General features: G+C 62.4%; 7 protein-coding genes across 7 annotated transcripts; 3 read left to right on the top strand and 4 right to left on the bottom strand.

Moving 5' to 3' along the window:
* Positions 1-815: 815 nt before the first annotated feature.
* On the top strand, positions 816-3481 carry MNEG_0034 (DNA cross-link repair 1A protein; the record flags this gene model as incomplete). The annotated part of the gene is made up of 8 exons (XM_014051482.1): positions 816-993; positions 1225-1478; positions 1670-1764; positions 1947-2055; positions 2301-2375; positions 2664-2759; positions 3012-3243; positions 3465-3481. The coding sequence occupies 8 exons, from the start codon at positions 816-818 to the stop codon at positions 3479-3481; spliced, it is 1056 nt and encodes a 351-aa protein (XP_013906936.1).
* A 1290-nt stretch (positions 3482-4771) lies between these two features.
* MNEG_0033 (hypothetical protein) lies at positions 4772-7655 on the bottom strand (the record flags this gene model as incomplete). Its single annotated transcript, XM_014051481.1, has 5 exons — positions 4772-5367; positions 5572-5669; positions 5913-6642; positions 7071-7272; positions 7572-7655. The coding sequence occupies 5 exons, from the start codon at positions 7653-7655 to the stop codon at positions 4772-4774; spliced, it is 1710 nt and encodes a 569-aa protein (XP_013906935.1).
* Positions 7656-8286: 631 nt separating this feature from the next.
* MNEG_0032 (Cytochrome b5 domain-containing protein 1) lies at positions 8287-10114 on the top strand (the record flags this gene model as incomplete). Its single annotated transcript, XM_014051480.1, has 6 exons — positions 8287-8415; positions 8589-8650; positions 8791-8866; positions 9051-9140; positions 9583-9744; positions 9932-10114. The coding sequence occupies 6 exons, from the start codon at positions 8287-8289 to the stop codon at positions 10112-10114; spliced, it is 702 nt and encodes a 233-aa protein (XP_013906934.1).
* A 2341-nt stretch (positions 10115-12455) lies between these two features.
* Positions 12456-12941, bottom strand: MNEG_0031 (hypothetical protein; the record flags this gene model as incomplete). The annotated part of the gene is made up of 1 exon (XM_014051479.1): positions 12456-12941. The coding sequence occupies one exon, from the start codon at positions 12939-12941 to the stop codon at positions 12456-12458; it is 486 nt and encodes a 161-aa protein (XP_013906933.1).
* A 2743-nt stretch (positions 12942-15684) lies between these two features.
* Positions 15685-18694, bottom strand: MNEG_0030 (Alpha-ketoglutarate permease; the record flags this gene model as incomplete). The annotated part of the gene is made up of 6 exons (XM_014051478.1): positions 15685-15869; positions 16111-16490; positions 16711-16874; positions 17206-17800; positions 17945-18067; positions 18648-18694. 6 exons carry the CDS (start codon positions 18692-18694, stop codon positions 15685-15687), a joined length of 1494 nt encoding a protein of 497 aa, XP_013906932.1.
* Positions 18695-20795: 2101 nt separating this feature from the next.
* Positions 20796-24085, bottom strand: MNEG_0029 (Alpha-ketoglutarate permease; the record flags this gene model as incomplete). Its single annotated transcript, XM_014051477.1, has 8 exons — positions 20796-20980; positions 21240-21589; positions 21751-21780; positions 22185-22336; positions 22560-23154; positions 23332-23454; positions 23875-23896; positions 24013-24085. The coding sequence occupies 8 exons, from the start codon at positions 24083-24085 to the stop codon at positions 20796-20798; spliced, it is 1530 nt and encodes a 509-aa protein (XP_013906931.1).
* A 913-nt stretch (positions 24086-24998) lies between these two features.
* Positions 24999-27443, top strand: MNEG_0028 (hypothetical protein; the record flags this gene model as incomplete). The annotated part of the gene is made up of 4 exons (XM_014051476.1): positions 24999-25018; positions 25950-26094; positions 26355-26496; positions 26818-27443. 4 exons carry the CDS (start codon positions 24999-25001, stop codon positions 27441-27443), a joined length of 933 nt encoding a protein of 310 aa, XP_013906930.1.
* Positions 27444-27476: the final 33 nt, after the last annotated feature.

Raw genomic sequence — 27476 nt, 5'->3', positions numbered from 1 at the left:
CAGGAGCAGCAGCGGCAGCAGCAGCAGCAGCAGCAGCAGCAGCGGCGGCGGCAGTGGCGGGATTGCGAGGGCGAGGGTAGCGATGTCGAAATCACCGGGGAACGACTTGCCGCGGCAGGGCAGGATCAGGCTGGCAGCGGCGCAACTTGCGAGGTTGCCGCACCTGACGGCAGCTACGGGCTTGCAGGTGCTAAGAGGGGCACCGACAGCGGCTGCGGCACGGAGGGGGCTTCAGGCGTCATTCCAGGTGGAGGCGTGTCGGACCCAGCCTTGCGGTCTTTCAACAGCATGTTCCTACAGAGGACCAGCGGGGAGCGACCCGGCAAGATCACGGCTTTTTTCAAGAGCAGCAAGCCGCATCAGCAGGAGCAGCAGCCAGCGCCCGCTGCTGCAGGCCGGCAGCAGCCACCAACGGGTGATTGGCAGCAGCAGCAGCAGCAGCAGCAGCAGCAGCAGCAGCGATGGCAGGCAGGGTCAGCTGCGGCCAGGCCGCCGCTTGGCAACGGCCACGTGCCGTGCCCGCCGCAACAGAAGGCCCTGCAGCGCCAGGGTAATGCCGGCCGCCTGCCTGGCTGGCTGCCGGCGTGGCAGCGCATCCCTGGCACTGACATCGTGGTGGACTGCTTCACCCAAGCTTCCCGGCAGCTTCCGGCAAGATCCTGGATCCTCTCCCACTTCCACGCCGACCATTATGGTGAGAGGTCCGCCTTGGGTATTGTTGGGCCAATGCTCGGCTTTTTCATCCAGTCTGTTCGTGTGATTTCAGGTTCACACAGCCCGGTGCATCTTCCCTCCGTGATGACAAGTAATGAAGCATGTGCACCACCTCCAAACGATGCAACTTGCTGCGGCGCGCAGGCGGCCTGACCAAGGGCTTCAGGCAGGGCACCATCTACTGCACCCCTGCCACGGCCGCCCTGGTCCGGCTGAAGATTAAGGTGGCGGAGAGCGCGCTGAGGGCGGTGCCGCTGGGGCAGGAGGTGGTCGTGGAAGGTGCGCGGGCAGCCAGCCGCGGGCGGCTTGGACAGCCGGGCCTGGCACCCGCAATGAGAGGCGGCGAGGCGCTCTGCTTGAATACGTATCCTGATTCCTGCAGCGGCCCACTAGTGTCGTTCCCACACCCAGCCCACAACCCGCTGCCTGAAGAGGCCTTCTCCCTCTTGTCATGCTCTCCCTCTTGTCATGCCGTGCGAGAGTGCAGCAACCCAACCAACTACTCCGCAGGCACGCGCATAAAGTTCCTGGACGCCAACCACTGCCCTGGGTCCGCGCTGATCGCCGCCTTCCCGCCCGACGGCGCGCCGCCCGTGCTGCACACGGGCGACGCGCGGCTGACTCGGGAGGCGACCCGCGGGTGCCTGGTGCTGGAGGGCATGAGGGGGCGGGCGGTGCTGGTGCTGGACACCACTTACGCAGACCCCCAGTATTGCTTCCCGCCGCAGCAGCAGGTGGTCGACAGCGTCATACGCTCTGTCAAGGTGCGAGGAGAAAACTGGGGACGGCCAGACGTCCTCAGGCGCAGTGGGATGAGCGAAGGGGGCCGCTGCAGGGCCGTTTAGGGGTGGGCCGCGGGCCACAGCCGATGCCCCCTCCCATGCCCAGCATGTGCAGCACGCACGTTTCTGAGGCGGGAAGTGCTTACGCCCAGCACGCCTCCTCCCCATATCAGGCGGAGTCGTTCAACCCGCGGACGCTGTTCTTGTTTGGGTCCTATACAATCGGGAAGGAGCGCCTCTTCCTGTCTGCAGCCGCCGCCCTCAACAAGTGGGGTCGCCAAATTGGGTGTCTTGCCGGCCTGTCCGCTTGCACCATGGGATGAGTCATCCAGCTTGACGCTGGCCCAGCCAGCCGCCGAGGGCGCTTGACAGCCGTTGTGCTCGCATAGGCTAATCCGTTTCACACCAGACAAGACCTCACCAGCCCAAGCGGCACCCTGCACCTGGCAGGAAGCTGTACGTGGCGGCCGCCAAGCGGGCCGTGCTGGGCTGCATCGACCTGTCTCCAGAGTTCAGGTCGATGCTTACCACAGACCACCTGGAGACAAACATGCACGCGGTGCGTCTACTGGGGGCGGCAGTGCGCGGCAAGACATGGACCGGGGAGGATGGGTGAGGTTGGGCCCTTAGGGAAGCCCATGCAGCCAGCAATGCGACTGCATTAAGATGCATGTGATGTTAGTCTGACAGGCTTGTGCGCATTTGTTTTTAAAACATAATGGGGTGATCTGGTGCTGTGTCGCTTTGGCATGCTGTTTCTGCACTCTTCATCACCACTATCTGCCCCCTCTCCTTCATTTCTAGGTGCCCATGCGCCAGGTCACCATGGAGGCGATGGAGGCGCTGCTGCTGCGGTACAAGGGGCGGTACACCACAGTGGTGGGTCGCGGGTTGCCTGCCACATGACGGGGGATACAGCTGGCTAGTTGCTGCGGTTATTGGTGTGATCAGGCCATGAAAAAAGGCCCAAAGCACCAAGAATTTGTAAATCCACCCAGCGTCCGCCAACCCTGCTGTGTGCAGCTGCTCTGCCGCACCATGAATGTGACAAGAAGAATTGTAAATTGCCAAGCCTGCGACCTGAGAGCTGAAGGTCGGTTTGCCTTGAGTGCGAGACCCCAGGCCGCCACACCCTTGATATCCTTGCCGCCATCGTGCCGCTGTCAGGTGGGCTTCTGCCCGACCGGTTGGAGCCAGGTGCGGTCATCCAAGGGGCTCACACGCGGCCGCCGCAACCAGGCCGGCACCGTGGTGCTCTACCAGGTTGGTGCTGTGCTGCCGCAGGCCCTGCCCTGGCAAACTACAGCCGCACCTGCACCAAACGCACTGCAAGACTGCCGGCCCATCACCCCTGTCACTGCCCTGCCACTGTCCAGACTTCCTGCCTAAGAGGAGGACTCAGTTGCTTAAGATAAAGCATACACACAGGAACAGTCTGCAGCATCTTTCTCAAACATCATTGACCCCATCTCCACACTGTTTCACTGCCTTTGCCCTTGACCCCCTGGCGCCCAGGTCCCGTATTCAGAGCACAGCAGCTTTGACGAGCTTCGGGACTTTGTGGCCTGGTTCCGCCCCAAACGCATCATACCCAGCGTGAACAACGACCGCGACGGGCCAAAATGCCAGGCCATGCTGCGCCTGCTGACCGGCGACAGGGGGCCCATGGATGCATTCGCGCGCGGCAGCGGTGGCGGCGGCGTCAGCGGCAGCGAAGGGAGGGTGCCCAGCAGCGGCAGAGGGGTGGGTGCGTCGGAAGCGGCGGGCGGTGGCGGTGCAATCAGGCGCCGCGGGGGCGCACGCAGAGGCGGTGTCCAGGGCGGGCGCGGCAGGAGCCAGGCGGCAATACCACCGGCCGGGGCGGGCCGTGGTGCTGGTGCGGGCAGGCCGCTGCCTATGCCGCAAGGGCAGGGCGGCGGCAGACATGGGGGTGCAGCCCCGCCTCGTGCACGGCCACCATTGGCGCAGCCGCAACTTCGGGGTGACGGCCAGCAGGCCCAGGTGCCTTGCCAGCAGCAGCAGCAGCAGCAGCACGAGCAGTCTTCCGGCTGGCAAACCCTTCCCCCAGCGGCACTGAAGCAGCAGCCACAGCATCAGCATCAGCAGCACCAGCAGCAGCAACAGCTGCAGCACATACAGCGGCAAGCAATACAGCAACAGCCGCACCACCACCCCCAGCAGCAGCAGCAGCAGATGCAGCCGCAAATCCGGCAGTGCGCATCAACAGAAGGGCAGCAGCAGGCCGGTGTGCCGGCGCTTCATCATGCAGCACCCAGCAGGGCTGTTGCTGGTGCTGATGCGGCCGGGCGGCCAGGCGGCACCTTGGCGGTGCGTGGCAAGCGCGGTTTGTGGGCGACTTCTGCAGCGGGTAGGTGATCAGACATTTGGCCAGCTGATCAAGAGGTCATGTGTTCCGAAGCTCTGGACAGCCATTTTTTCTTGCTTGATCATGGGGAGAGAGGTTTGGTCTTCTGTAGCTCTGGACAGCTACTGCTGCTTACTTGTGTCAAGGTTTAGAAGTGTTTCATGCCACCCTTGCAACTACCACCGTCATCCCCGAGGGGCGCAGCAAAGGCAGTTAACCAGCCTGCTGATCCTTGGGTGAGTCGGGGGTCCAGCAACCCAGGTGGCGGCAGGGGAATGGTCGCCAGCCCGTGGATCCATGGTTGCAACCGGGTGACTCATGCCTGGGGTTACCAGAGCAAGGTGATGACGCCCGCGCGCTAATGACAGGCATGCGCAGGCGTCAAAGATTTGACAAAGCAAACGCTTGAGCAGGGCGCATGCAGTTTGAGGCACATGAAGCGCCTGCGGGGGGCAAGTTGCGTGCGTGGCACATTGCTCCGTCACAGCGAAACAGGCCCACAGCCTACGCAGACGCGCAGCGAGTGTATCGCAGCGTGTGTATAGCTGTGCGCAACATGTGTGTCGCTGTGCGGTTGCCACGCATGCTGTCAGCGCCCTGGACGTTGCTACAGCCCAAAAGCGGGGTTCCCAATTCAGGTGTTGAAGTGCACAAGGACGGCCCCACTGGCAGGGCGACGGCGTACCCGGCCATGTAGGGGCCATAAATTGCCTATTGATGGCCTACGACACCAACAACCTGCGGCAAAGCGGCAAGTCAAATCGCACACCTTTGCTGCTTTATTCGCAACGGCTATGTGTCGCCTGTCGGCGCGTGCGCCGGTATCCCTCGCTCGTCACTCTCACTCTCTGCAATTGCAGTTTCCCCCTGTCCCGCTTGGGATTGCACACCAGTGCGCAGCTGGTCAACATCACCACAGCAGCGCAATCAATGCCGCTGCCGCTGCCAACGCCGCGGCCTTGGCTGCGCTGCCGAGACCTACGGCTGCGTTGGTGCGCCGCTCGGGTGCGCGGCCGCAGACGACGCCGGTGCAGTTGCTCTGGGGGGCTATGTCGTTCACGCTCATGCCCTCGATGCTGCCAAAGGAGACCACGGGATCATAGTAGAGGGTCTCGAAATAGGGAAATGTGATTGACAGCCTGCTGCCGCCCAACGAGTTGGCCGATGAGACGGCGGCGAGCGTCGCGTTCGCGATCTTGCTGGCGGTGGCGTCCGAGGAGATCACGCTCGTGCTGATGAGCCCTATGGCGACGCTGCTGTTGATGGCCGAGCCCACTGCAGGGTACGCCACCGTCGGGCAGTCGATGGAAACTGCCTTTGTTGTGGACACCAGAAGCTTCACTGTCTTGGTGGGAAGCTTTGCCTGCTTGCCTGCGCTGGCGAGCGCGAGCGCGATGGCAGACTCCGCGTCGAGGAACGAGCCGCTGATGTCGCCGGGCTGCATAAGGTGCCGTGTGGGTGCGGCGTACATGTCTGTGATCATCGCGCTGGGGTTGGCGACCTCGGCTGCAAGGGTGTGGGTGAATTTGCGGATGGGTGGGTCATGGCAGAGGCAGCAACACAGGATGAGGGTTTAGGGGTGATAAGTAAGGTTCTAACTCTACAGTGTGCATGGCCTGCATTCCCCCCTGCGTGTGCCTGCGGATGCTTGAGGGGTGCAACCCTGTTTTGAAGCCCTGCAGCCCGGACTTGAGCCATTCAGGTCCCCACCAGTGGGATCGGCGGTGATCTGGGCCTGCGCGGCCTCCTGCATGTTGGTGGCCACAGCGATATCAAACTTGAGGCTGTTGAGGGGCGAGCAGAAGGGCCTGCGGCAAACAAGTGGAAGGGGAGACGTATGGGCGTTTGAGGTGCACAGGTAGAGGCGAAGCATACTCGCACACAAGCTTGCCGTGTCGGCCCGGTCGTTGCCGTGTTCTCGGCACGTTGAGGAACAACGCTTGTGGTGCGAAACCCGCAAGAAGCCCAAGTGAATGTCACATCCCCACCATCACTAGGGCCGGTTCATCATCCCACTCTGGTCCCTGTCCAAGCGCGGGATCGACACCCACCAGTTTGCGGCCTCAATGTTAAACTTCACGCCATCAGCAGGCACGTTGATGCTGTTGCCCTTCCCATAAGCGAACGTCTTGTTTGCCGTCATGCCGAAGAAGAACGTGACGGTGATCGATGGCGCGCCGCCGGTCGTCACCGCCGGCGCCACGGTGCCGCGCGCCACGGGGCCGGTGACCACGCTGACCTGGCCGGCGGTGCGGCCGGGGGCCACGGTGACCAGAGGGGCGAAGGGGTCCTTGCCGTCTTTGGTCAGGCCGTCCGCGCCGACGGTCGGCGCCACGATCGACTGCATGGGCGCGAGCTGTGCGCCGTTGGCCCGGGTGTAGCTCACGAGCTTCGACGGAAGCACGCTGGCCGGCGCCTGCTGGGGCGCCAGGACGACGGCCTCGGCCAGACGGCGAGTCATCATCGCCTCTGGGCGCGGGGGCGGGTCGATGGTCACGGCGGTCAGCTGCGCAATCGTCGCGGCCAGCTTGCTATCGCCGAGCGTCTTGATCGGCTGCCCGTCGGCGTACGGCTGCTGCTCGCGCTCGGCGACGACGGCGGCCTGCTTGCTGGCCTGGGCCGCCTTGGCGGGGGCGGGGGCCCTGGCGCCTGCGGGGCCGGGTGCACCTAGGCCCAGCTCCTCCAGCTTGTCCTCGCTGGGGCACTCGCCCATCTTCAGGGCGGCGCCGTCGTACACCATTTTAACGTATGTGTAATCGGTGTCACCAGAGGTGCGCACGCCTGGAGTGCGTGTGTGATTTGAGCAAGGGGCCACCAATTTGTGGTTATCCTCCAGGGGAGTGAGTGGTCCGAGCTACGTGCTGGCAGGAGGGACGTTAATGCATGGCGCATGATTGAAAACCAATGCGCAGCACAGAAACAAGGCCTCCGCTGCTTTCAAAAGCTGTTCTTGGCATGAGTATTCGCTCCTGTAGTCTATGGCAGGCGCGCTTGCTGCGCGGCGTCTGCGCGCCTGCCGCCATACGTCGAGCTCACTAGCTCTCTGCTGCCATTCCCATTTTTCCTTGCTTAGCTAGCTTGCCGCACAATTAACCAGTACCCCTGCGTCCCTCCTCCTCCCATTGCCGCAACTGCCGCAGCATGATCCCCTCTACAGCCGCCTGCGCCTCGTTGCAGCCGCCGTGCGCGCGCCACTGGCTGGGGCGCACCGGTCGAATACGTGGGCGTGAGGCCGGCCAGGGAGGTGATGGCGTGGCCGTAGACGGCCTTGCCGTCATCATCCAGCTCCTCAATGCGGTTGAACTTCAGGGTCAGGTACGAGCTGCTGGTCTTGTTGGGAAAGATCTTGATGTTTGCGGTCTTACCGATGATCAGCACCTTGGCGGTCGATGTGGACGCAAACTCAAAGACCTGCGGGCGGCGCAGTGGCAGGCGGCGAGGCAGCGAGGCGGCGAGGCGGCGGCGGAAGATTGCGTGCATGTTGGGGTGTGCTGTGCCGCGGGCCCGCGCGGCGGCGGGCGCTGTGGAGCTCTCGCAGTGGGCAATGGTGTCGCCATCCAGGTGTGTTGGCGATTGACAGCGGTGCTGCGCAACGCGTTCTGTGCTGTACCAGAGGACGTGGGCACAGATAAAGCTTTGAAGCCTCCAGACTGTACATGCATCGCCACACCGCCGCTGCATGCGCGGTCGGCTCGAGCAGCGACCCTCACCCCCTCCTGTGCTGCCGGCGCGCCCGTAACGACCATCGCCGCCGCCAGCAGCAGCAGGCACGCAATCGATGATCTGTAAGGCATTTTCACAGCTATGAGTACAGGGTGTGGTGAATCGAAAGCGCGGAGCGCGTTGGTGGCCGGCCGTGGCAACAGCTGATCGATGTATTGGAGCTGAGAATCGCTTCAAGGATGAAGGCAGCCTTCAATACGGACATCTACGCTTTTTAATCTGTTTGATTACCACGCACCCGCAACGGACGTGAAGACAGCCTGGCTGGTAACCGCCCTCTCCTCCCCCGCACCCATCCGTCCCCAGGACCCTGCGGGGCACCCGCAGTGGCGAACATGATTATCATGATCCACCCTTGCTTTTTTGTATAAGCTTGACTTATTTGATCTGTTTCGTGTCGGGTTTGCCATTCGCGATTGCCAAGACCAGTGGTCGCACGTCCTGTACGTCGACATCATGGGCGGAGACGAGGTACGGCCAAGTTTAGCGCGTGTTTAGGTACATTGATGCTAGCTGAAGATGCGTTGGGCTTCAGTCGTCGCTCTTGAAGCTGCTGCACAAAGCTGCTGCACAAAGCTGCGCTGCGCTGCTGCACCCAAAGGCTGCCGCAGGGACCAGCAGCAGCAGAGGATGCCAGCGTTACTATACCCCCCAAGAGGTAAGAGAACAAGCGGAAACATACATATGGGCTCAGCACCAGCCATGGATACTTGGATGACGCTGATGCAGCAGGCCTTGTGGGTGCACGTGCAGGTGGCGGCGCACAACAACCCCGACGACTGCTGGGTGTCGTTCCTGGGAGGTGTGTATGACCTCTCGCCACTGCTCAAGGTAAGTGTGGGTTGATAGAAAAGTCACATCCAGTGTTGCGCATCCAGGCCCTGATCCTTGCGCTTGGCTTGGGCCATTGTTGAGGTGGGGTATGCTGCATAGAGACGGCTGCAATCAGGCAGCCAGCATTCAATCATGCTTGGGCGTCACGGTCCCCACTGGTTGACGTTCAGGAATCCCATGGGCGGCTGGCGGAGCCCATGTTTGCGGCGGCTGGCACAGACATATCTCACTGGTGCGCCCCCGGGGTGTCGCGCCACCTGTGAGTGTGGTCGAGCTTGCGGGACGCATTCAAGGCCTGGCGTATCTTCGTACGGCTGGCACCAGTGCCGTCACACCAAGCGATTTGCAAATCCCTTCGACAATGCGATTCAGGTTTGACGCGGCATCAGGCGATATCAGGACGTACGTGCACCCAGAGACGCAGCTGCGGGTGCCGTATTGCCCCCAGGTGTGCTGGCGGCGCATGCTGTGCGCGGAGGGGTGATGCTGCTTCCCACGAGCCTGATTGAAGCATCAAATGTGCAGGCCCAGGCCCAAGCAACTGCAACCAGGTCAGTCAACAGCAACTCTTGCGAGCTTAACGCCGCTCCACACGACGTGATGGCCCCGCGATGCCGTGCGCGGCCACGCAGGGTGAGTTTGTACACGTGTCCCCCATGTGGCCGATCACCGGGATTGACTGCGGCGGCCGGCCTCCATGGTGGCAAGACACCACATACCAGGTTGGTTTTCATCGCTGCCGTTTGCCTCGGGTTAGTTGTGCACGCACAAGCAGGCAGCGCGCCTTTTGCTAGCCCACGCAATGACCGTCTTGCTGACCCAGTTGCTCTGCACAGGGATGCAAGCCGTACCTGCATGCACACATTGTGCTTCAGATGCCTGCGCGGACACACGCCACCCTCTCTAACACACACACACACACACACACACACACACGCACACACCACACCGCAAACGCACACGCAGGCATGCGCACACGCAAATGCGCGCACACACACGCGCACGCACGTGCACACACGCACACACATGTACGCACGTGCGCGCGCGCACACACACACACACACACACACACACACACACACACACACACACACACACGCACGTGCGTGCGCGCACACACTCACACACACACACACACACGCACACACAATTCAACTAGCTCAGGTGGGCGCGCTGAGCGCAGCGACGCGGCTGGTGCGGATCAGAAACGTGCTGACGGGGCAGGAGGACATCCTGGAGGTGCCTGGGGAAGAGACCGTGGCGGAGGTGCAGCAGCGCTACCTTGCAGTCAACTCACACGCAGCCTCCTACACGTGGAAGGCGCTGGTACGCGTGTTCCTCTGACGCCCGCTGCTCTCCTGCCGCTGTTTGAGATTGGGATGCGGAGGGGTGGCGCGGCTGACAGTGGCGGCTAGCTTTGACGCCGCAGCGGCGATGAACACCGCTCAGCTTTGGCTCCACTCAGAGAGATACGCGCGCCTCGGCCGGTGCCCACCCGCGTGTGCTCCCTCAGGCGCGCCGGAGCAGCGGCGGCGCGGGCGCCCCGCTGGATTTTGTGGAGCTGGACTTGAACAAGAGCCTGGAGGCCAACGGCATCCCCGACACGCGCGCGGCCTACGAGGCTGCCGGGCTGCCGGGCGACGACGCAGTGCCAGTGCTGCACGTCTACTGGAACGACGACCTGACGTCAGCGTGACGTCACTGCTGGCTAGTGGTGCCCGCTGCAAGGCGGGTGTGTAGCTGCGCTCTGCTCATTATCACAGCCTCTGTCTGACGCGTACACTGGAAGTTGCGCCATGCACACGGGACTCAGGTGGCCGTTGTGCGAGCTTGGAGTCCGACAGGTGCGCGCACTGTCGCTTCAACCTGGTTTTAACACGCTACGGGGTGACGAGCAGAGCAGCTGGGCAGGCGCGGGGCTGCAGTCGTGGACAGGGGTGTGTGCTATTGGCATGTATGTGATTGTACACGTTTTGGGGCAGGTGGCGGAGCGGGTGCGGCAGCTGGCAGGTGGTCGACCAGCTGCTTGGACTTTGGGTTGGCCTGGGGTTGGTCCCGGCTCCGCCATCACGTGGGTGCTGAGGTTACTAGCTGCTTCGGCACCCGCAATGCTGCACGTTTGTGATTGCTGTATCTCGAGGTACACTGTAAAATACGAGTATCGCTGATTACCACCGTTAGGCCCAGCGCTCCGCCCACCACAGACTGAGATACGGTGTACATGGGGGTCGCGGATCTTTGCGTGGGTCGTTGTGATTCGAGGGCAGGTTCTGGTGGACAATATTGATCGATGGCATAGTCTCTGAAGTCAGCTTGTGGGACGTATGGAGCCACACGCTGCATCTACGCCGCCCGACTTGCTGCCCACTGACACTCGCTGGCTGCCGCGGCACTGGTGGGCCTGCAACTTCAGGTTGCGGTCGAAACAGCTCAACACGCCAGTATGCCGAAAAATATACAACATTGGTTGATTGACAGGGGCAAAGCGCGCCGGTAATTCTCAACTCAGCGATCCACCGGGGTGGGTGAGGGGTGGTGGTATTTCCAGGGGGGGGGGGTATTTCGATTCTCCCCGCAGTGACTGACCACAAGTGGCAGGCGGGTGATCATCCGCCTGACAAAACCCCCCTGATGAGCTCGCACATCCATTTATGTTTTCAGCACTCTAGAATTCTGCAAATCAACCATGCTGCCAACTTTGACGTGGTTGTGTCACATCCCTGCGCCGTGAGGCGCTGTTGGAGCCAACAGAAAGGCACAATAGGAACAGGTGGGTTGCAGCCAACCCGTGGCTACGATGGAAGATCATGAAACAGCATTGCGAAATTGTCGTGCACAATGGGGGCTGGTGCACAACTGGCTCCGGGCGGAACTGGCCACTGCAATCACGCACACCCCCCCAGCACCAACACAGGGCGGGTGCGCATGCCACGCGCTGTGGAGGTGCTTAGGTCACAAATGGGAGGAAACCAAGCAATCCAGAACGCACAAACACGGCGCTTGAATCAGGTACCAAAGATGCAAGGATCACGCTACAGTATGAGGGTTGCCGCTGCCCCACGACGACGATGGGGTGGGGCGTGCAGGGAGGCACCTCTGACCCCGCCGTCCGGGGTGGGTTCTCACTACTACACGCCGCTTGGCGCCAGCCCATGTGATGTGTGCGGTCCCTCGCCATAATGTCCACACAGCTCCAAAGCTAGGTAGCTTGAGACGAAGCCAGCAGGGGCTGAGCCGCGATTGCGATGGCTTACCCTGCTGCTTCTGGCTTGCTTCCTGCTTGCTTGGCGCTCATCTACCACTTGCGCTGTGCGAGGGGGTCTATTCGTGCTGGCATCTGCCGACCAACAGCTGCCAGGGGCCTCCAGATAGTGTCCTCTAGGGTGCAGATCTTACAGTGGGCCCGTGCGCGGCCCATGCAGGGGCCGCGCCACTGGTCGAAACACAGAGCCGACGAGGAAGCTAGAAGACCGCGGCGGCAATGCCTGCGGTCGACCAAATGCAAGCGATTGTGGCCCCCTGGCTGCCGCCCAGCCGCCTTCTGGAAGCTGGCCGGAAGCCAGGCATGCACTCGGAGCTGGCTGCGCACTCGGAGCTCGTTGCGCGTGACAAAACCTCAGCAAGGCGTTGCTGGTGTGCCTGTTGTACACGTCCTCAAAGGGGGTGACTTGACTGTGGCAGCTCGCTACAACAGCGAAAAGTGTGGATTGGCGCGCAAGGGGGTGGGCAAGCCTCAATGTTTGCCCCGGCCCTGCATTGCCTGCAGCACGCTCACTCACGAAGTTCAGCACATGCTGGAATTGCGCACATATTGCGTGCGGCCCAAGATGCATGGCTGCCCTTGGCTCACGGTTGGTTGCAGGGTGCCAAAGTACGGAAACAGGATATCCCGCTCGCAGCAACGAAGATTGGAGTGTCTCACAGCAAACCTTGTTGAAATTCCTGCTATAAGCAAATGGCAGACGGCTGCGACGAGCGCAAAGCCCAGGTCTCAGGCCCCCTCGTGCCGGTCTGCCCTTGCAAGCGCTGCAGCGCACTCACGCGCTAAACCAGGAGGCGCGCAGGTGGCCGCCGTAGTGGTGCTGGGGGTGGTTGTTGGGCCTGTTGTGGGGGTAGTAGTCTGGGGGGTCGTGACTCGGAGCGGACGAGAGGGACTGGAGGGATTGAAACAGACGGCGGCCCGCTGTCATCTCGGTTCGGGCTGCGTGCGGATTGGCGTCGGCGCTGGCGGCCTGGGACAGCAGCAGGCGGCCCTGGGGCGTTGCGGTGGCGGCGGGGGAGGGGGAGGGCTTTGGGGTTGCCTTGGCGGCAGCCTGCGGCTCGGACGCTTTCATCGCGCCGCCGACGTGCGTGGTGGGGAGCTGGGCGGAAGCGGAGCGCCTGGGCTCCGAGGCGTTCGCTGCTGTCGCGCACACTGTCGACGCCGCGGCAGACGGCTTGGTGCTCACCTCATTGGGGGCTGCAGCGTCCGCTGCCACCAGTAGGCCCGCCACCAGCAGGAGGGCAAGGGTTGAGCGCTGCATATTCATCGGCGTCACTACCGTTGGCGCGAGGGCAAGAAGCAAGTGTGAAAGTCCGGGACGGGCCGGCGAGGTGTCAGCTGCAGCACCGGGTGGTCTTTGAATGGCAACAGGCTCTGCAGGGCATGCGTTATATGAACGGTATGCTCAGAGAACGCGCAGTGCAGAGTTGGCTGAGGGCACCGGGAGTGGCGGGCGGGCTGAAGCTGACGCAATCCAGCTGACCGTGCCCATCTGGGTAGTAACCCACGTTGATGGTGTCGGCAGGCAAATGAAACAAGCAGCGCAACGGATGAGTGCGGCGAAAATTTAGTGGTCGCCGTTTGGGCCGGCTGCGTGGCTTCAGGTGCTTGTCGTCATGCGATGTCTCGAAGCTGTACAAGCCGTTGTCGGGGATCTGAACAAAGAACGCTGCAGTAATGTGAAGAATATCGATGGGCATCTCATACTGCCATTTGCAGCGACCCCACGCTTGGCTCAGGCGGCGCTTGCCTTTCGTCATGTTGACCTATAGCACGGCAAAAGACCCAAAGATGCCCCCGAAGCATCCTACCCTTCTAGTAGCTCGATGGCGGAGGTTATCGCGGCCCTGCAATCCTTCCAGGGGCCCTCATCACCAGGACCCAGCCGTATTGGCGCAGGCATGCTGAAGAGCCAAGGGCCGCGCGGCCCCCTGCACCGAGCGTTGGCGGGGTCGCCAGAGCAGAATGCGAAGCTGACCAGCCATGCGTCATAGGCGGTACTGTATAAAGGCTCTTGCTTTGTAGCATAGAAAAGGGTGCGCGCGCGCGCGCGCGCGCGTGTGTGTGTGTGTGTGTGTGTGTGTGTGTGTGTGTGTGTGTCAAGGGTACTAGATGGGGCGAGTCTTTCGCAGAGTGCAGGCCTGTTACAAAAAAAACCGGCAGACAACGGAGAGAGCATCGCAAGAGTGCAGCCGGCAGGCTGGCACGCGGGCAGGTGCAACGGCCCCCGTCTGGGGTGTCAAGCAGATGCCTTATGCAACCCCTGTCTGGGCGAAGCATCAAGCAGATGCCGCACCGCTTTTGAATGTTAAAGTGAGAGGTCGCGATGTGAGGGTGCAGCAAATTTCAACCGTGACTTTCCTGCCAGCCCCTGCTTCCCAGGGGCAAGGCGGGCTGGCACCCAAGGCACAGGTGGGCAGGGTCGCGGTAGCGAGGGTGCTTGTGCTTGTGCCAAAGACAATTGAAAAACCCCGCCCAGTTGACAAAATCATGGGTTGTTGGTCGCACGGCTTGCCACAAGCATTGACTTGCATGCGCTTTCCGCCCGCCTCAAAGTGGATGGCCCCAGCAGCTTTGCCTGGAAAAAGCAACGTCCTGCCCGCCTCTTGAAAGGTGTCCATTCAGATCCAACTCAGTCCAGCATGTTCATGGTACAGTGGCTGTGAGATCAGACAGCACACCACCCACCCATTTATCCCAATCAATTACTGAAATCCCAACCCTCCCGTCCCTTCACTGCAACCTGGCCGTACAGGTGTGCTGAGGTCAGCGCATGTTTTGTCATATAATGAGTGTTGGCATTGTATTACACTACACATTGAGATCAAGGGGGTGGAAAAAGCTGGCGCTTGCTAATGTAACGAGTGCGTGGTAAAGGTGCCACTGTTCAGGTTTGAGAATACATGGCCCAGGCCAGCAGGCCGTGTGCCTGCAGCTGGCACCTCTGAAGCAAAATTTCAGGTCCCACTTTAGGACTGCAGATCCTTCACAAGACGAGCGGATGCAAAGTGATGACGGTCGCGAAGCAGCGGGTCATCACAGTCCGGCACAATGGCAAGTCCTCACCCCATCGCGCGCCGCCGTGCCAGCTCCGAAGGGATGGCAATGCATAGGCCAGGGAAAACTCTATCAACATTATTAACTGGTTTTGATGCGCGCTTGGCAGGCGCGCGAGCACGCGGGCATTGTGTCAGCGCAGCGAATGCATGGCAGCCCTTCAAAAGCAGGTCCGCATTTCCTCGGCGATGACGTGCACAGTGACAAAACAAAGGAGTGCTTTCACGTGCGCACAGCTCCGCATAATGAGAGGCGTCATTGGGTAGATTGGGACGAACAAGCGATTGATCGTGTTGTGCCATGTGCGCGCACAGGGGGCGCATCCGGCGTGGGGGTTCGCGTGGGGCAGCACAGCACGCTGTCTCCGGCTGGGCCAACAACCTAGCGCTGCATCCAGCCACTCTTGCAAAATGCGCCGACCACCAACACGCAGACAGTGCGCACTGCGCCCTGCAGGTCACTGCGCGGTCAGCGACCAGTCAAAAGCGCGCAGGGCGGCAGGCACGGCAGGGCTGATCAAACAGGATTTTTTCTGCGCAGGTGGTATGTGCGCAACATTGGCACGCGCAGCAGGTGCACGGCAACTTGCAACAAGCGGCGCACGTCAGGCGCGGCGACGTGCGCGTCGCTTCAGATACCCAGAAACGATTGCTGGCCAACCGGTACGCAGCGCCAGCCAGCTAGTTGAGTTTGTAGTGGTGCAACAAGCTCCCCACAACAGCTGAGGGGCTTGCAGCAGAGCGAGGCATCTCATGTCACCATGGGCCCGCGCGCCAAAGTGCAGGGGCTGGCACCGCTCAGCCCTAGAAGGCTAGGCGGCACAGGCCGAAGTGGCCTCGAGCAGCGGAGCCGGCCTCCATCTCAAGGGATGAAGGTGATAGGAGCCACCAGACGTACAGAACGCTGGTAGGGGGCGGGGTGTGGCTGTGCTGCCAGGGGCTGCCCCATCACTCAATCTTGCCAACGTGGGGCTTGGCCAGGCGGGGCTGGTAGATTGTGAGGCCAATGACACCGGCGATAGAGATGCCGCCCAGGCAGGCTAGCCAGATCGCAGGGGCAAAGGTGAAGGCGTGGCCGGGCAGGTTGGCCTTGATGGCAGCGACGGCCAGCGGCGACAGGCCGCCAATGATACCTAAGAGTTTGGTGCATGGTTGAGGGGCAGACAGACGGTGGGTTGGTGATCGCAGGTTGCCGCTTGGTGTTCAATGGGGCGCCTGCAATTGTGCCAAGCCAAGCTGCAGACGAGTCAGTCCAAGGGGCTCTACGGTCATCCAGGTGTGGCCCTCCCAGCACCCACTGGCTGGACGCAGCTGGCGCGCCAGCGGCGCCGCAATTCGCTGCGCGCGACCCCCGGCGACGCGCCGGCCCCTCACCGTAGCCGCAATTGTAGGAGAAGGAGAACCCCGTGGTGCGCGACAGCGGCTCGTAGATGCGGGTGCAGGGCATGCCGACGTTGGCCATGGCAATGCCGATGATGTACTGGAACATGGACACCAGGCCCCACGCGTGCGCCACGGAGTAACCGACGCAGGGGTACACAGCAAAGCCGAGGCCGGTGCCAATCACGACGGTTGCAGCGTTGAGCTGGATGGCGGGGACGCCGGCGTCGATGAGCTTGCCGCCCGTGAGGAGGCCGAGGGCGTTGGGGACGAGGGAGACGATGAGGATGCCCTGGGTGACAATGAGGGAGTAGCCGTAGGTGCGCAGGTCCTTGGCGAGCCAGCTGACGGTCACGTAGAAGGCGCCAGAGATCCTGGGGCGGGGGAGATGCAAGGGGAAAGAGGGGATGCATGGGTGAGAGGAGCGCAGGTGCGGGCAGCAGGGACGCGGCTGGCGTTGGCAGTGCGTGATGAGTGCGGGTCCGGGGCCCTCAGAGGCAGGCTGCAAACCTGCGTCACTCAGCCGCAGAGCGCAAAGCAGCAGCACCCACAAAAGTCCTGCCTGATTGTCGGTCAGTTTGGGGTGCTCACCACGCCATGTAGCAGATGTTCAGGAACACGCCGAGCGCGTTGTTGCGCAGCAGGCGCACGATGGGCGTCTTCGCGTCGCTGTGGCCGTGCAGACGCTCGCTGATCTCCTCCAGCTTGGCCAGGGCGCCGCTGCGGTCTCCCTCGTCACCATCAACCTCTCCATCCCCCTGATGGTGAGATCAGTTGTTGTTGGTTGAGAAAAGTGCAGCATGTGATCAGCAAAGAAACGTGCAGCATGTGATCACCGGCAGAAGGCTGGTGGTCTGTTTAGCAAGACAAAAGGGCATCATATACATGAGCAAGGTTTGCTTGGGAGCATGCCGGAGAAACATGCCGATGTGAGTTGTGCACATGCACCCACATGCACCTGTGCATGCGTCCGAGAGTGCATGCCGCATGCAATCATGTGTGCGTGTGTCATGCGTGTGCCATGCGTGTGTCATGCGTGTGTCATGCGTGTGTCATGCACGCAGGCGTACAGCACCCCCCACAAAGCACCTTGGTTGTGCCGGCCTCGGTGGCAACCTCAATATCCAGATCCTTGGCGGAAGGGGGGTGGGCGCCTGCGTCCTTTGACGCGACGTCGCCGTCGCTGTCAGCCTCGGCGCGCAGCTTGGCCAGCCGCGCTGCGGTCAGGAACGCCTTGGGCTCGGGCATGGTGCTGCGCAGGGCGGCGCCCAGCAGCGCGGTCGTGAAGGCGCAGAGGAAGGGGACGCGCCAGCCCCAGGCCAGCATCGCGTCGGGGGTGAGGGTGTTCTGCAGCAGCATCACGAGGATGGTGGCGAGCATCATCCCGATGTTGACGCTCATCTGCAGGGTGGCCACAAACGCCCCACGGCGGTCCTTGGGGGCGAGCTCAGAGATGTAGATGACGGCGGAGCCAAATTCGCCGCCCATGGCCATGCCCTGCAGGATGCGGCACAGCGCCAGGAGGACAGGAGCAGCGACGCCGGCCGCGTAGGGGGCGACAGAGTAGGTGGGCAGCACGCCGATGGCGATGGTGGCGAAGGCCATGCAGCAGATGGAGATGAGGAGGCAGCGGTTGCGGCCCTTGGTGTCGCCGATGTGGCCAAAAATCAGGGCGCCGATGGGCCTGCAGGTAGGGGCAGAGCGTGTGGCACGTGTGGGTGGGATGGCAGTAATCGCATAATAGTGAATGGTTTGACAGATTTTTGTGGCCCTTTGGCTGACACACAAAGTCAGACACGCAGGCGCTGCGCAACCGCCTGCGGCGCACCTGACGACGAAGCCGGCGGCGTACACGCCCCAGAAGGACAGAGCCTGGACGGCCTCATTGTTGGTGGGGAAGAACACCTTCTCCAGGGTGGCATTCAGCTGCGTGTAGGTGTAGAAGTCAAACCTGCGCGGGACAGAGGGGCGACAGAGATGAGATGTCAAGCAGTGTCGTGCTGGTCCAGGTCGAAGCCAGCCGCGGAGGGGTCGAATGGGTGGCGGCAGTGTTGCAAGCGACGAAAACAGAGCGCTTACGTTGCAAACTACTGGTATCAATGAGTGCCCCAGCCGGTGGTGCAGGCCGCGAGGCGGTATTGCATGCTCGAGGCAGAGCTTGCCCCAAGGCGACGCATCACCAGTGACTCGAGAGGCTGAGTCTGCTGACGCCCCCCAGCAGAGCATACAGCATGTCACATGCAGACTTTCTGGCCTCACTTAAACCATCAGGAATGGAACACCCGCCCATGAGGGCCCCAAACGTGATTGGCGGGAGCGGTTGTACGCTCGGCCCGCCCTCCCTAAGTGGCCCGGTACTCACCATTCGAGCACGGTTCCAATGCCTGATGTCACATTTGATCAAGTTTGTGCACGGACAAGGGGGAAGTGCCGGCACGAGGGAACAGGTCAGCAGGGGCTCGGTGTGCTGTGGGTCGAAGCGCAGCGTTTGGGAGCATTGCATACCTGCAATTATCACCACTTGTCCCCACTGTGCCGGAGTGAGCTGTTGCTGGCTGGCGATACGCTGGATCGCCATAGTGCCTCAAGGTGGCGACTGCGGGCGGGGAGCCGCTAAAGAGCTCGACGCCGCGGATGTGGATGAACAGAGTGGTGCTGCGTTGTTTTGAAACGGGCCAAACAGACAAGGGATGCCCGCATTTATGAGCGCGGGGGTAACCAGGTGTGTCACCTGGTGATGCATCGTCAAGGCTCAAACTTGCACACAGTCAGCCCAGGTGATTACGGCGACAGCTATGGGTCTAAGCTTCATGGTAAATGGGCCGGCCAGCCCCAATTATCAGCAAACCTGCAATTCTTTGTTGCATACATTCCAAGCGGCACGTGATGCTGAGCAAGGCACTGCTGTCCCCGTATGCATGTTGCCGAGGCAATGGCATGCCTCGCATGCCTCGGGTGCGTTCAATGCAAAGCAGTGCCTCTGGTTGGGCCCCGACCCACAGCACGAATCACTGCCAAAATCTCCTGCCAATCGTTCCCTCAAACCAGGCTGTATTCTTGAAGCCGAGTCGCACAGCTGGTTGGCCCTCTGAGCCCCATGGGGCTGCTGGCCAGCATGCAGCATCTGCACTGTGCCGGGCTGCTTCAGCGTGCAAGCAAAATCTGGCGGCATGTTTGGGCCCTGCTGCCCCACACCGTGCCTGAGGCAGCTGCATGGCATTACCTAGCGCTCTACATGCATGCCAAGGCTTGCATGGTGGGTATGCAAACACTTCAGAAACATCATTGTGACCAAGCAGAAAGCATTACACATTGAAGCATGAAGAAACGCCTTGACAGCCCCGAGACGGCACCTGTGCTGTCGGGCGGGCATGTGCGCATTTGCTGCAAACCCCGAGAGGACCTACAACAGCCCCAATGACTGCATCAGAGGTGGCCCAAACAACGATAAATGCGGCAATCACACGAGCCAAAGCGTTCAGCCAGAGCCGCAGGAAACAAAATCAAGATGGCACGTGCTGGAGGGTAATCCAATGCACAGGCGGGTACACGGTGTGGCCAGCCACGTTGGCAGCACAATCCAGGCTCTGAGGGACATCATATGACATCACCCACCTTGGCAACACCAGAGCCGACAGGGGGAGCGATGACATTGGTCCAGCCAGGTAGGATGAGCCCTGCTGGCAGGCACGTGACAGATACGCAAGCAAGGGGCATGCTGTTTGCTGCTGTGCTTGCCGTGCACGGCGCTCGCAGGTGTATTGCACACAGCATCTTGCATGCTCTGCACAGGCAACAGCTTGTTGGACACTCCGTGAATGTGCAGGGGTGTGCACATGCCTTGTGGCACTGGAGGGCATACACTAGTGTTGGGGTGCAAGGCCAGGCCTGGCTGGGGTTGTCCGCCCTCATTCATGACTCAACAGGCAATCGTACAGAGGTTGACATGGAGCAGCGACAGACCAGGGAGGAGTCACCACCTTGTCAAAACGCCCCTGCAACGAGTACAGGCCCATTTTGCCACCTGACAAAGGTCGGTTTGCCAACCTGACTGCTCCGCAGCCGGCTCATGCCTGGCGTATGTGGCGTCAGCCTCTCAAGGGCCGGTCTCAGGCGGCAAATCAGGGCAAAGGTCTTCGTGCTGAGCATCAACAGTGCATGTGTCAGGCTTCATGCTAGTCAAATAGGGTTGAGGGGCTGCACATCCCAAGCATACTTCGAGCAAGTGAGTGCGGGCAAAAGGGCCCCCCTCGTTTGAGTGTTCATGTAACGGGCTTGATCAGTGTAGCATAGGAGCACACGGGCGAGCAGAGACCAGAACAGAGACAGATGGCGCGGCCAAGCGCACGCCGAAGGGCAAGCTTGAGCTTCCACTGCGGTAGATGGAGGACGATCAGAGCTGCATGTGGCACATAGGGCAAGCTTCCTCGTCAAGCTTGGCTTCAAGGACGCCAGCGACATGCACTCATAGCAGTTGCTCATTCCCAGTCGAACTCGTAAGCCGTCGCGCGCAAGAAAGGGGGGTGCGTGCAGCACCGACATACGCGAGGCTAACTGGAGAGTAGCAGATGGCCTGATTCGCCGTCAGCGCCGGGCCCTAGGCGCATGCAGCCGCGGAGGAGGGCACCAACTGCACCCCGTACATGGCCATGCAGCGGTGAACGTGCTGTCTGGTGAGATCACTCGATTTTGCCGACGTGGGGCTTGGCCAGGCGGGGCTGGTAGAGCATCAGGCCGATGGTGCCAACAACGGAGATGCCGCCCAGGCAGGCCAGCCAGATGGCGGGGGCATAGGTATGGGCGTAGCCGGGCAGGTTGGCCTTGATGGCAGCAACAGCCAGCGGGGACAGGCCGCCAATGACACCTGGAAGGTTTTGTGCAGCAGGGTAGCGGTTGAACTGGCAGGCTTGACAAGCATGCAAGGGTGAGCTGAGGAGGGCGGAACGTGCCAGCCCGCACGACCCTTGCATGCCTCTCAGCGCTGAGCTGTTGTTGGCGACAGCGGGGTCTTAGCGCACGCGTCCACATGTCAGCGTCCGCTCTCCCTGTCGTCCCAAAGCTGCCTCGTCCGCGCTATAGCTCCATCGCCGCAACCCCCTGCTCCCAGGCCCTTGCTGACTCACCGTAGCCGCAGTTGTAGGCAAAGGAGTAGCCAGTGGTGCGGGACAGGGGCTCATAGATGCGGGTGCAGGGCATCGCCACGTTGGCCATGGCAATGCCGATGATGAAGTGGAACATGGACACCAGGCCCCACGCATACGCGACAGAGATGCCGACGCTCGGGTAGACAGCAAAGCCCAGGCCGGTGCCAATCACGACAACCACAGCGTTGAGGTGGATAGTGGGGACGCCGGCGTCTAGCAGCATGCCGCCCGTGAGGAGGCCGATGGCGTTGGGGATGAGGGAGACGACGAGTACGCCCTGGGTGACGATGAGGGAGTAGCCGTAGGTGCGCAGGTCCTTGGCGAGCCACCTGGGGTGCAGGCGGCGGGCAACGTTGGGTTTTAATAGCAGCACCGCTTGAGGGCATGGTGTCATCTAGACCAACTCTCAACAAAAACAAGCCCCGCAGACGAGCAGCGCGCGGGGTGTGCGCCCGGGCCGGCGGCAAGAAAGCGGGCTGTGTGCACTCACGAGACTGTTACGTAGAAAGCGCCGGAGATCCTGGAACAAGGGAAGGCGGAGAGGCAAAGCGGGGAAGAGAGGTAAGGGGCGCCAAGTGGTGCGCAGGCTTTGTGTGGAGGTGACAGCTGCAGTGCTGCAGGCAAGAAGGGCCAAGTGTCCAAAAGACCAAACCCAGGCAGCTGCACAACAGCTGTTGTAAGTCAGACAATCGGCCGGCCCAGCGCACCAGGCCATGAAGGCGCTGAAGATTGCATGGGGACGAGTTTGGGGAGCAGGGCGGGTGGGGGAGGGTAAGACAATCACCCAAGTGGCGCGACAGGCTACATACGCGCAGGTTCGGGTGCAAGCAATGCAGAAAGCCACTCCAGGCCACTCCTTTGAGCCCTTGTAGCATGGGCATGCACGCCTGTGCCGACACCCCATGTACAACAAGTGCTCCCTACATTTGGAGGACGACGCCGAGCGCGTTGTTGCGCAGCAGGCGCACGATGGGCACTTTGGCGTCGCTGTGGCCGTGCAGGCGCTCGGTGATCATGGCGATCTTGTCCAGGGTGCCTGCGTGACCGTTGCTGCCGCCGTTGGCCTCCTCCTCGCCCTGGCAATCACAGCGCGCGTGGGGAGGCAGCGGGCGGGAGGGTAGACTTGGGGTTTCTTTGAGAGCGCCGAAGTGCAAGGCTTTAGTGCCTGGGCAAGGGCGCATGCACGCGCCTCAAAGCGAGCCAGCTTATGTGTGTGCTCGCATGTGCGTGTGTGAGCCCTCCCATGCATGGGCGCCCGCCACACTGCCTTTGCCACGCCCTCGTGGCCGAGGGCCGCACCTTCTCCAGTGGGTCCTTGTTAGTGGCGACCTCAACGTCCATGTCCAGGGTGGAGGGGTCGCAGCTGCCCACAGCCTTGTCGGCCGCGTCCCCGCCGTCGGCGGTCGACCGCAGCTTGGCCAGCCGCGCCGCGGTGAGGAACGCCTTGGGCTCCGGCATGGTGCTGCGCAGGGCGGCGCCCAGCAGCGCGGTGACAAAGGCGCAGAGGAAGGGGATGCGCCAGCCCCAGGCCAGCATCGCGTCGAGGGAGAGGGTGTTCTGCAGCAGCATCACCAGCAGCGTCGCCACGACCATGCCGACGTTGACGCTCATCTGCAGCGTGGCCACAAACGCGCCGCGGCGGTCCTTGTGGGCGAGCTCAGAGATGTAGATGACGGCGGAGCCAAACTCGCCGCCCATGGCGAGGCCCTGCAGGATGCGGCACAGCGCCAGGAGGACGGGGGCGGCGACGCCGGCCGCATAGGGGGCAATGGCAAAGGTGGGTAGCACGCCGATGGCGATGGTGGCGAAGGCCATGCAGCAGATGGAGATGAGGAGGCAGCGGTTGCGGCCCTTGGTGTCGCCGATGTGGCCAAAAATCAGGGCGCCGATGGGCCTGCAGGTGGGGACAGACCGCGTGGAACATGCGAGTGGGATGGTGCTGATGGCAGGGTACTGCATGAGCTGACAGACACGTGTGGCACTTTGACCAATGCTGATCCGTGTGGCACCACGCGTCGCCTGAGACGCTGCGCAACCGCCTGAGCATCCGCCTGCGCAACCGCCCATACACCTGACGACGAAGCCGGCGGCGTACACGCCCCAGAAGGACAGAGCCTGGACGGCCTCATTGTTGGTGGGGAAGAACACCTTCTCCAGGGTGGCATTCAGCTGCGTGTAGGTGTAGAAGTCAAACCTGGTGGGAGGACCAGAGCGTGCCCAGGGGTTTGAGGTGCACAGCAACAGGTGCCATGCGTCCCATGTCACCCGTCATCGGCGTTCGTGAGCTCTGGTATGTGACCGAAACAGCTGCGCGAGTGGTGTAGTGGTGCCGGCCGCTGACGCCCTGCTCTTGGCACTGGACGAGTGCACACTCTCGCGCCAGCTCTTGGCCTGCACTGGCTGTGCTGGCGCTGGTGACCTGTCAGGTGTTTGCTGTCGGGTGCCCCGGCGGCCTGGTCAGCAGCAAGGCGGTGTTACCATGACTGACAGATACTAATAAAACGAGCACCCGCGCGCATGCAGACTGGGCCCCTTCCATGCTGAGAAGCAGCCTGGCCTCGAAGCCTGGCCTACGGTCCAACCCGAGTTGCCCCCCTTCAACACCCAAACGCACCATTCAAGGCACGTGCCAATGCCTAAGACATTTGCGTGGCGGTGGCAGCAGGGGAGTGGGCAGGGCGTGTCAGAACGGGGCAACCAGATGACAGAGAGTTTGAGTGCCCCAAACCCGCCAGAGCCCAGTCTGCCCCACCTGCGATGATGACCACTTGTGTCCACTGCTGAGGAGTCAGCTGTTGCTGGCTAGCGACACGCTGGACCGCCATGTTGGGGCGTCCCGGATTTTTCGGGCCCGCGAAGGGAAGGCACGAAGGTACACGGGCCAACACGAGTAAGAACGGACTGGCAAGATGTGACCTTCGTCCAACCACGAATGCGGGTCCCCTACGGCCCACCCTCCGTTTGTCCCCTTGCCAGTGTAATGAGTCAGGAGGGTGGGAAGCCAACTTACAGGTGCCAAAACGGGCTGTTTCAGGTGTTGTGTGGGTCAAAGCAACATCTTATTACTTATACTCGCTGCGCGGCGGCGCCTGGCGCTGGAGCTGGCCATGGACCCCTTCGACGGCCAGCACACACCCGGTGCGCGTGTGGTCCGGGACCGGCATCTTGTTGGAAACCCTTCGGCCCACTTGCTTTACGCTGTCAAGTTGCCATGCCAAGTGCCATGACAGAGGCGAATCACCCTCCTCGGCATTTCAGGGATACTGGGGCGTGCAGCAGTGCTATCGGCTAGTGTGGTGGGAGGCTGGCTGACTTTGGGCCCACCGGCAGTCGCTGTCCTGCAGTGGCGTGAAGCTGTACAGAACATGCGCAGCTTACTCCCTTACTTGGTTGCTAGCCTTCATCGCGGCAGCTGTTTGCCATCAGCAAGACACCTCTCAGCCGGCCCGTCACATGACATAGGAGTGTCATCCCGCACCACCTTGACACCACGCCGCTTCCGCATGATTTTGCATCGCCTCAATTCTCGCAAAGCGAGAGGTTGAGCAGCAGCTGATGATCATTCTGTGGTGGGCGATGTCAGGTGTTTCAAGGGACTTCAACTCCTGTGCTTTGCATCAGCCGGTACGGCTGTGCAAGCTGATGAGCGGCCATGTTGCGGCCGGTTGCCTGATGCACTTATTGCGTGAAGAAAGTCTTGCGCTGCTCCCATCACTGCAAAGGGAGCCTGTCGGCCCAATGCTGCCATCCTCGCGAAGGTTAGCGGAGGCGCGCGTGACGCAGTGCCCCACCCAGACCTGAGCGACACAGCGCGGGTTTTGCGTGTTCCCAGCTGGTGCAGAAGTCGCGCTTGTGCGGCCTGCAAGACCTCCTTTTGTATTTCTTGAAGGTCGAACAGGCCACATCTCAGTCCAGGATCTTAAACAGGGCTTGGCAACTGCACACAGCACATGCCGAGCCTGACAGAGCTTCAGCAGCTGCTGACAGAGCGAGAGGCGAATGCCGGCTTCTGGCTGTGTTCCTTACAGTACACGGGCGCTCTCGTGAACATCGGATTGCAGAGCATGGGCGGGGATACGCAACTCGCTTTGAGCACTCTGCTTCTTGCGGCATACAGTATGGTACCGTACTGACCGCTGCTGCCGGTGCCGGTGCCAGTGACGGTGACGCCCAGGTACGGTACGACCCCCAGGTAGTTGAGGTGTACTTGGATATCACGTTGTAGAGCGCCCTCTTCATCAATCAAAACAATCAGTGCACGGCAGCCTTTTTGATCTTGTGGGAATGGCGGATCTGATTTGCACGGCGTTTGCACAAGTCAACGAAACCGATATATTGCGAGTTGTCAACATCGAAACTTAAAAGCTGCCATCGGCACAGGAGGCTGCGCTGCTGCCGGTCGTGCCGCTGCTCGTGCTGCTCACGCTGCTACTGGCCGCAGCTCGGGCACGCGACCGCCGGCCACCCCGCCATGGGGGAGCCGCGCAAAGTGGAGATGGTGGTCGTGCCCAGGCGAGCGCGCTGCTTGCGGCCCCCTTGGCTGCGCTTTTGCCACCCTGCCTCCCCCATCCAAGCTCGCCCTGACGGGGCTGGCGCGCCTCCACACCCTGCCCTCGCGGCGCTCACAGTCTGCTCACCGCACGCCCCCCGCCGCGCCCCGCCCCGCCCCCACTGCCGGCGTCAACTCAGGGAGGAGGAGCTGTACGACAGGGAGGCGGTGCTGGGGCGCGACGCGTCGAGCGTGTTCCCCCGGGAGGCGGCGCAGCAGACCGACGCCAACCGCGACGCCATGGTGGAGGCCCTCGGCGCGCGCAAGTTCATATCCGAGTCCGAGGTGCGCCGCGGTCGCCCTGCCACGGCGCGGGCGGGCCAGGGGCGGGGCCGCGGGCGGCGCCCGCGGGCCCCCGCGCAGTGGCCGCGGGGCGAACGGGCACGCCCGCAGCCGCGTGCCGGCCGGCCCGAGCCCATGACCCAGCCAGCCCTGTTTGTCGGACGCACGCCCACTCATGTGCATCCTCGGCGCCCACACATGCGCACTCCTGCACTCACCTTCCCACATACACATGCACGCCCTGACCGAACCGTGCGCCTCAGCTGGCCACTATCAAGTCTTCGCGCGGCGGCACGGTGGACGACGGCAGCGTGGCGGCGGACAAGCCTCTGGCGGTGATCCTCGCGGAGCGCAAGGCGGAAAAGGACGCCGCCTTCCAGGAGCAGTGGAAGCAGATGAAGACGGGTGCGGGGCGGCCGCACGCGGCCGCGGCCGCGCGGGGCTGCGGGCACGAGGCTGCGGGAGGGACGCGGCCCGCGTGTTGGCAGTAGGGGCGGCGGGCGCAGAGCCCTGGGCGCTGGGGACCGGCGGGCCGCGCGCCTGATAAGGGGGGGGGGTGTTCAGGCGCCCCTCCACACAGGCGCACACCTCATGCGTGCAGCTTCCGTGCCACGCCCTCCGCACTCGGCCGTTCCAACTCACCTTCCCTGCCTGGTGGCCGATCCCTGCCTCTCACCCTAACCGCCGACCCCGCCTCGCACGCTGCCGTGGCGCCGCTCGCGCCAGGCAAAAACCGGCCGCTCGACCCCGAAGAGGCTGACTTCTTCTCCGGCCTGCGCCAGCTGCAGGCCGAGCAGGAGGCCAAGGCGCGCCAGGAGGAGCGGTCAGAGCTCGAGGCCTTCAGGGAGGCAGTGCGCGCCGCGGCCGAGTCAGCGGGCCGGGCCGGGGGCGCCGAGGGCGCGGCGGCGGCGGCGGAGGCGGCGGGGGCGGGAGCGGATCCGCTGGCGCGGAGGCGGTCGGGGGAGGCGGCGGGCCCGCAGCAGCAGCAGCAGCAGCAACACCAGCAGCAGCAGCCCACGGCTGCGCCCATCAAGAAGCAGCCATTGGTAAAGGCGGTGATCAAAGTGATACCAAAGAGCAAGCGGCCGCCAGCGACCGCGAGCACCAGCGGGAATGGCGGTGCGGCAGCCGGCAATGGTGCAGGTATCAGCGGCGCTGCACAGCAGCAAGCAGCACGACAGGGAGATGGAGGCGATGGCGATGCGCTGGCGGCGCCTGAGGCCAAGCGGCGGAAGGCTGAGGAGCAGCCGGCAGGGTCCGAGGCGAGCGGCGGCGCTGACTCGGGGGGCGGACTAGCTGGCCTGCTGGGCGGCTATGGCAGCGGCTCTGACGACGATTCGGGGGCCAGCTGATGTAAGATCGCTGCGAACTTGATGGTTGACAAG

Source organism: Monoraphidium neglectum (assembly GCF_000611645.1).
Source record: "Monoraphidium neglectum strain SAG 48.87 unplaced genomic scaffold scaffold00002, whole genome shotgun sequence".
Taxonomy (NCBI): Eukaryota; Viridiplantae; Chlorophyta; class Chlorophyceae; order Sphaeropleales; family Selenastraceae; genus Monoraphidium; species Monoraphidium neglectum.
This window is presented reverse-complemented; position numbering and strand designations above follow the sequence as displayed.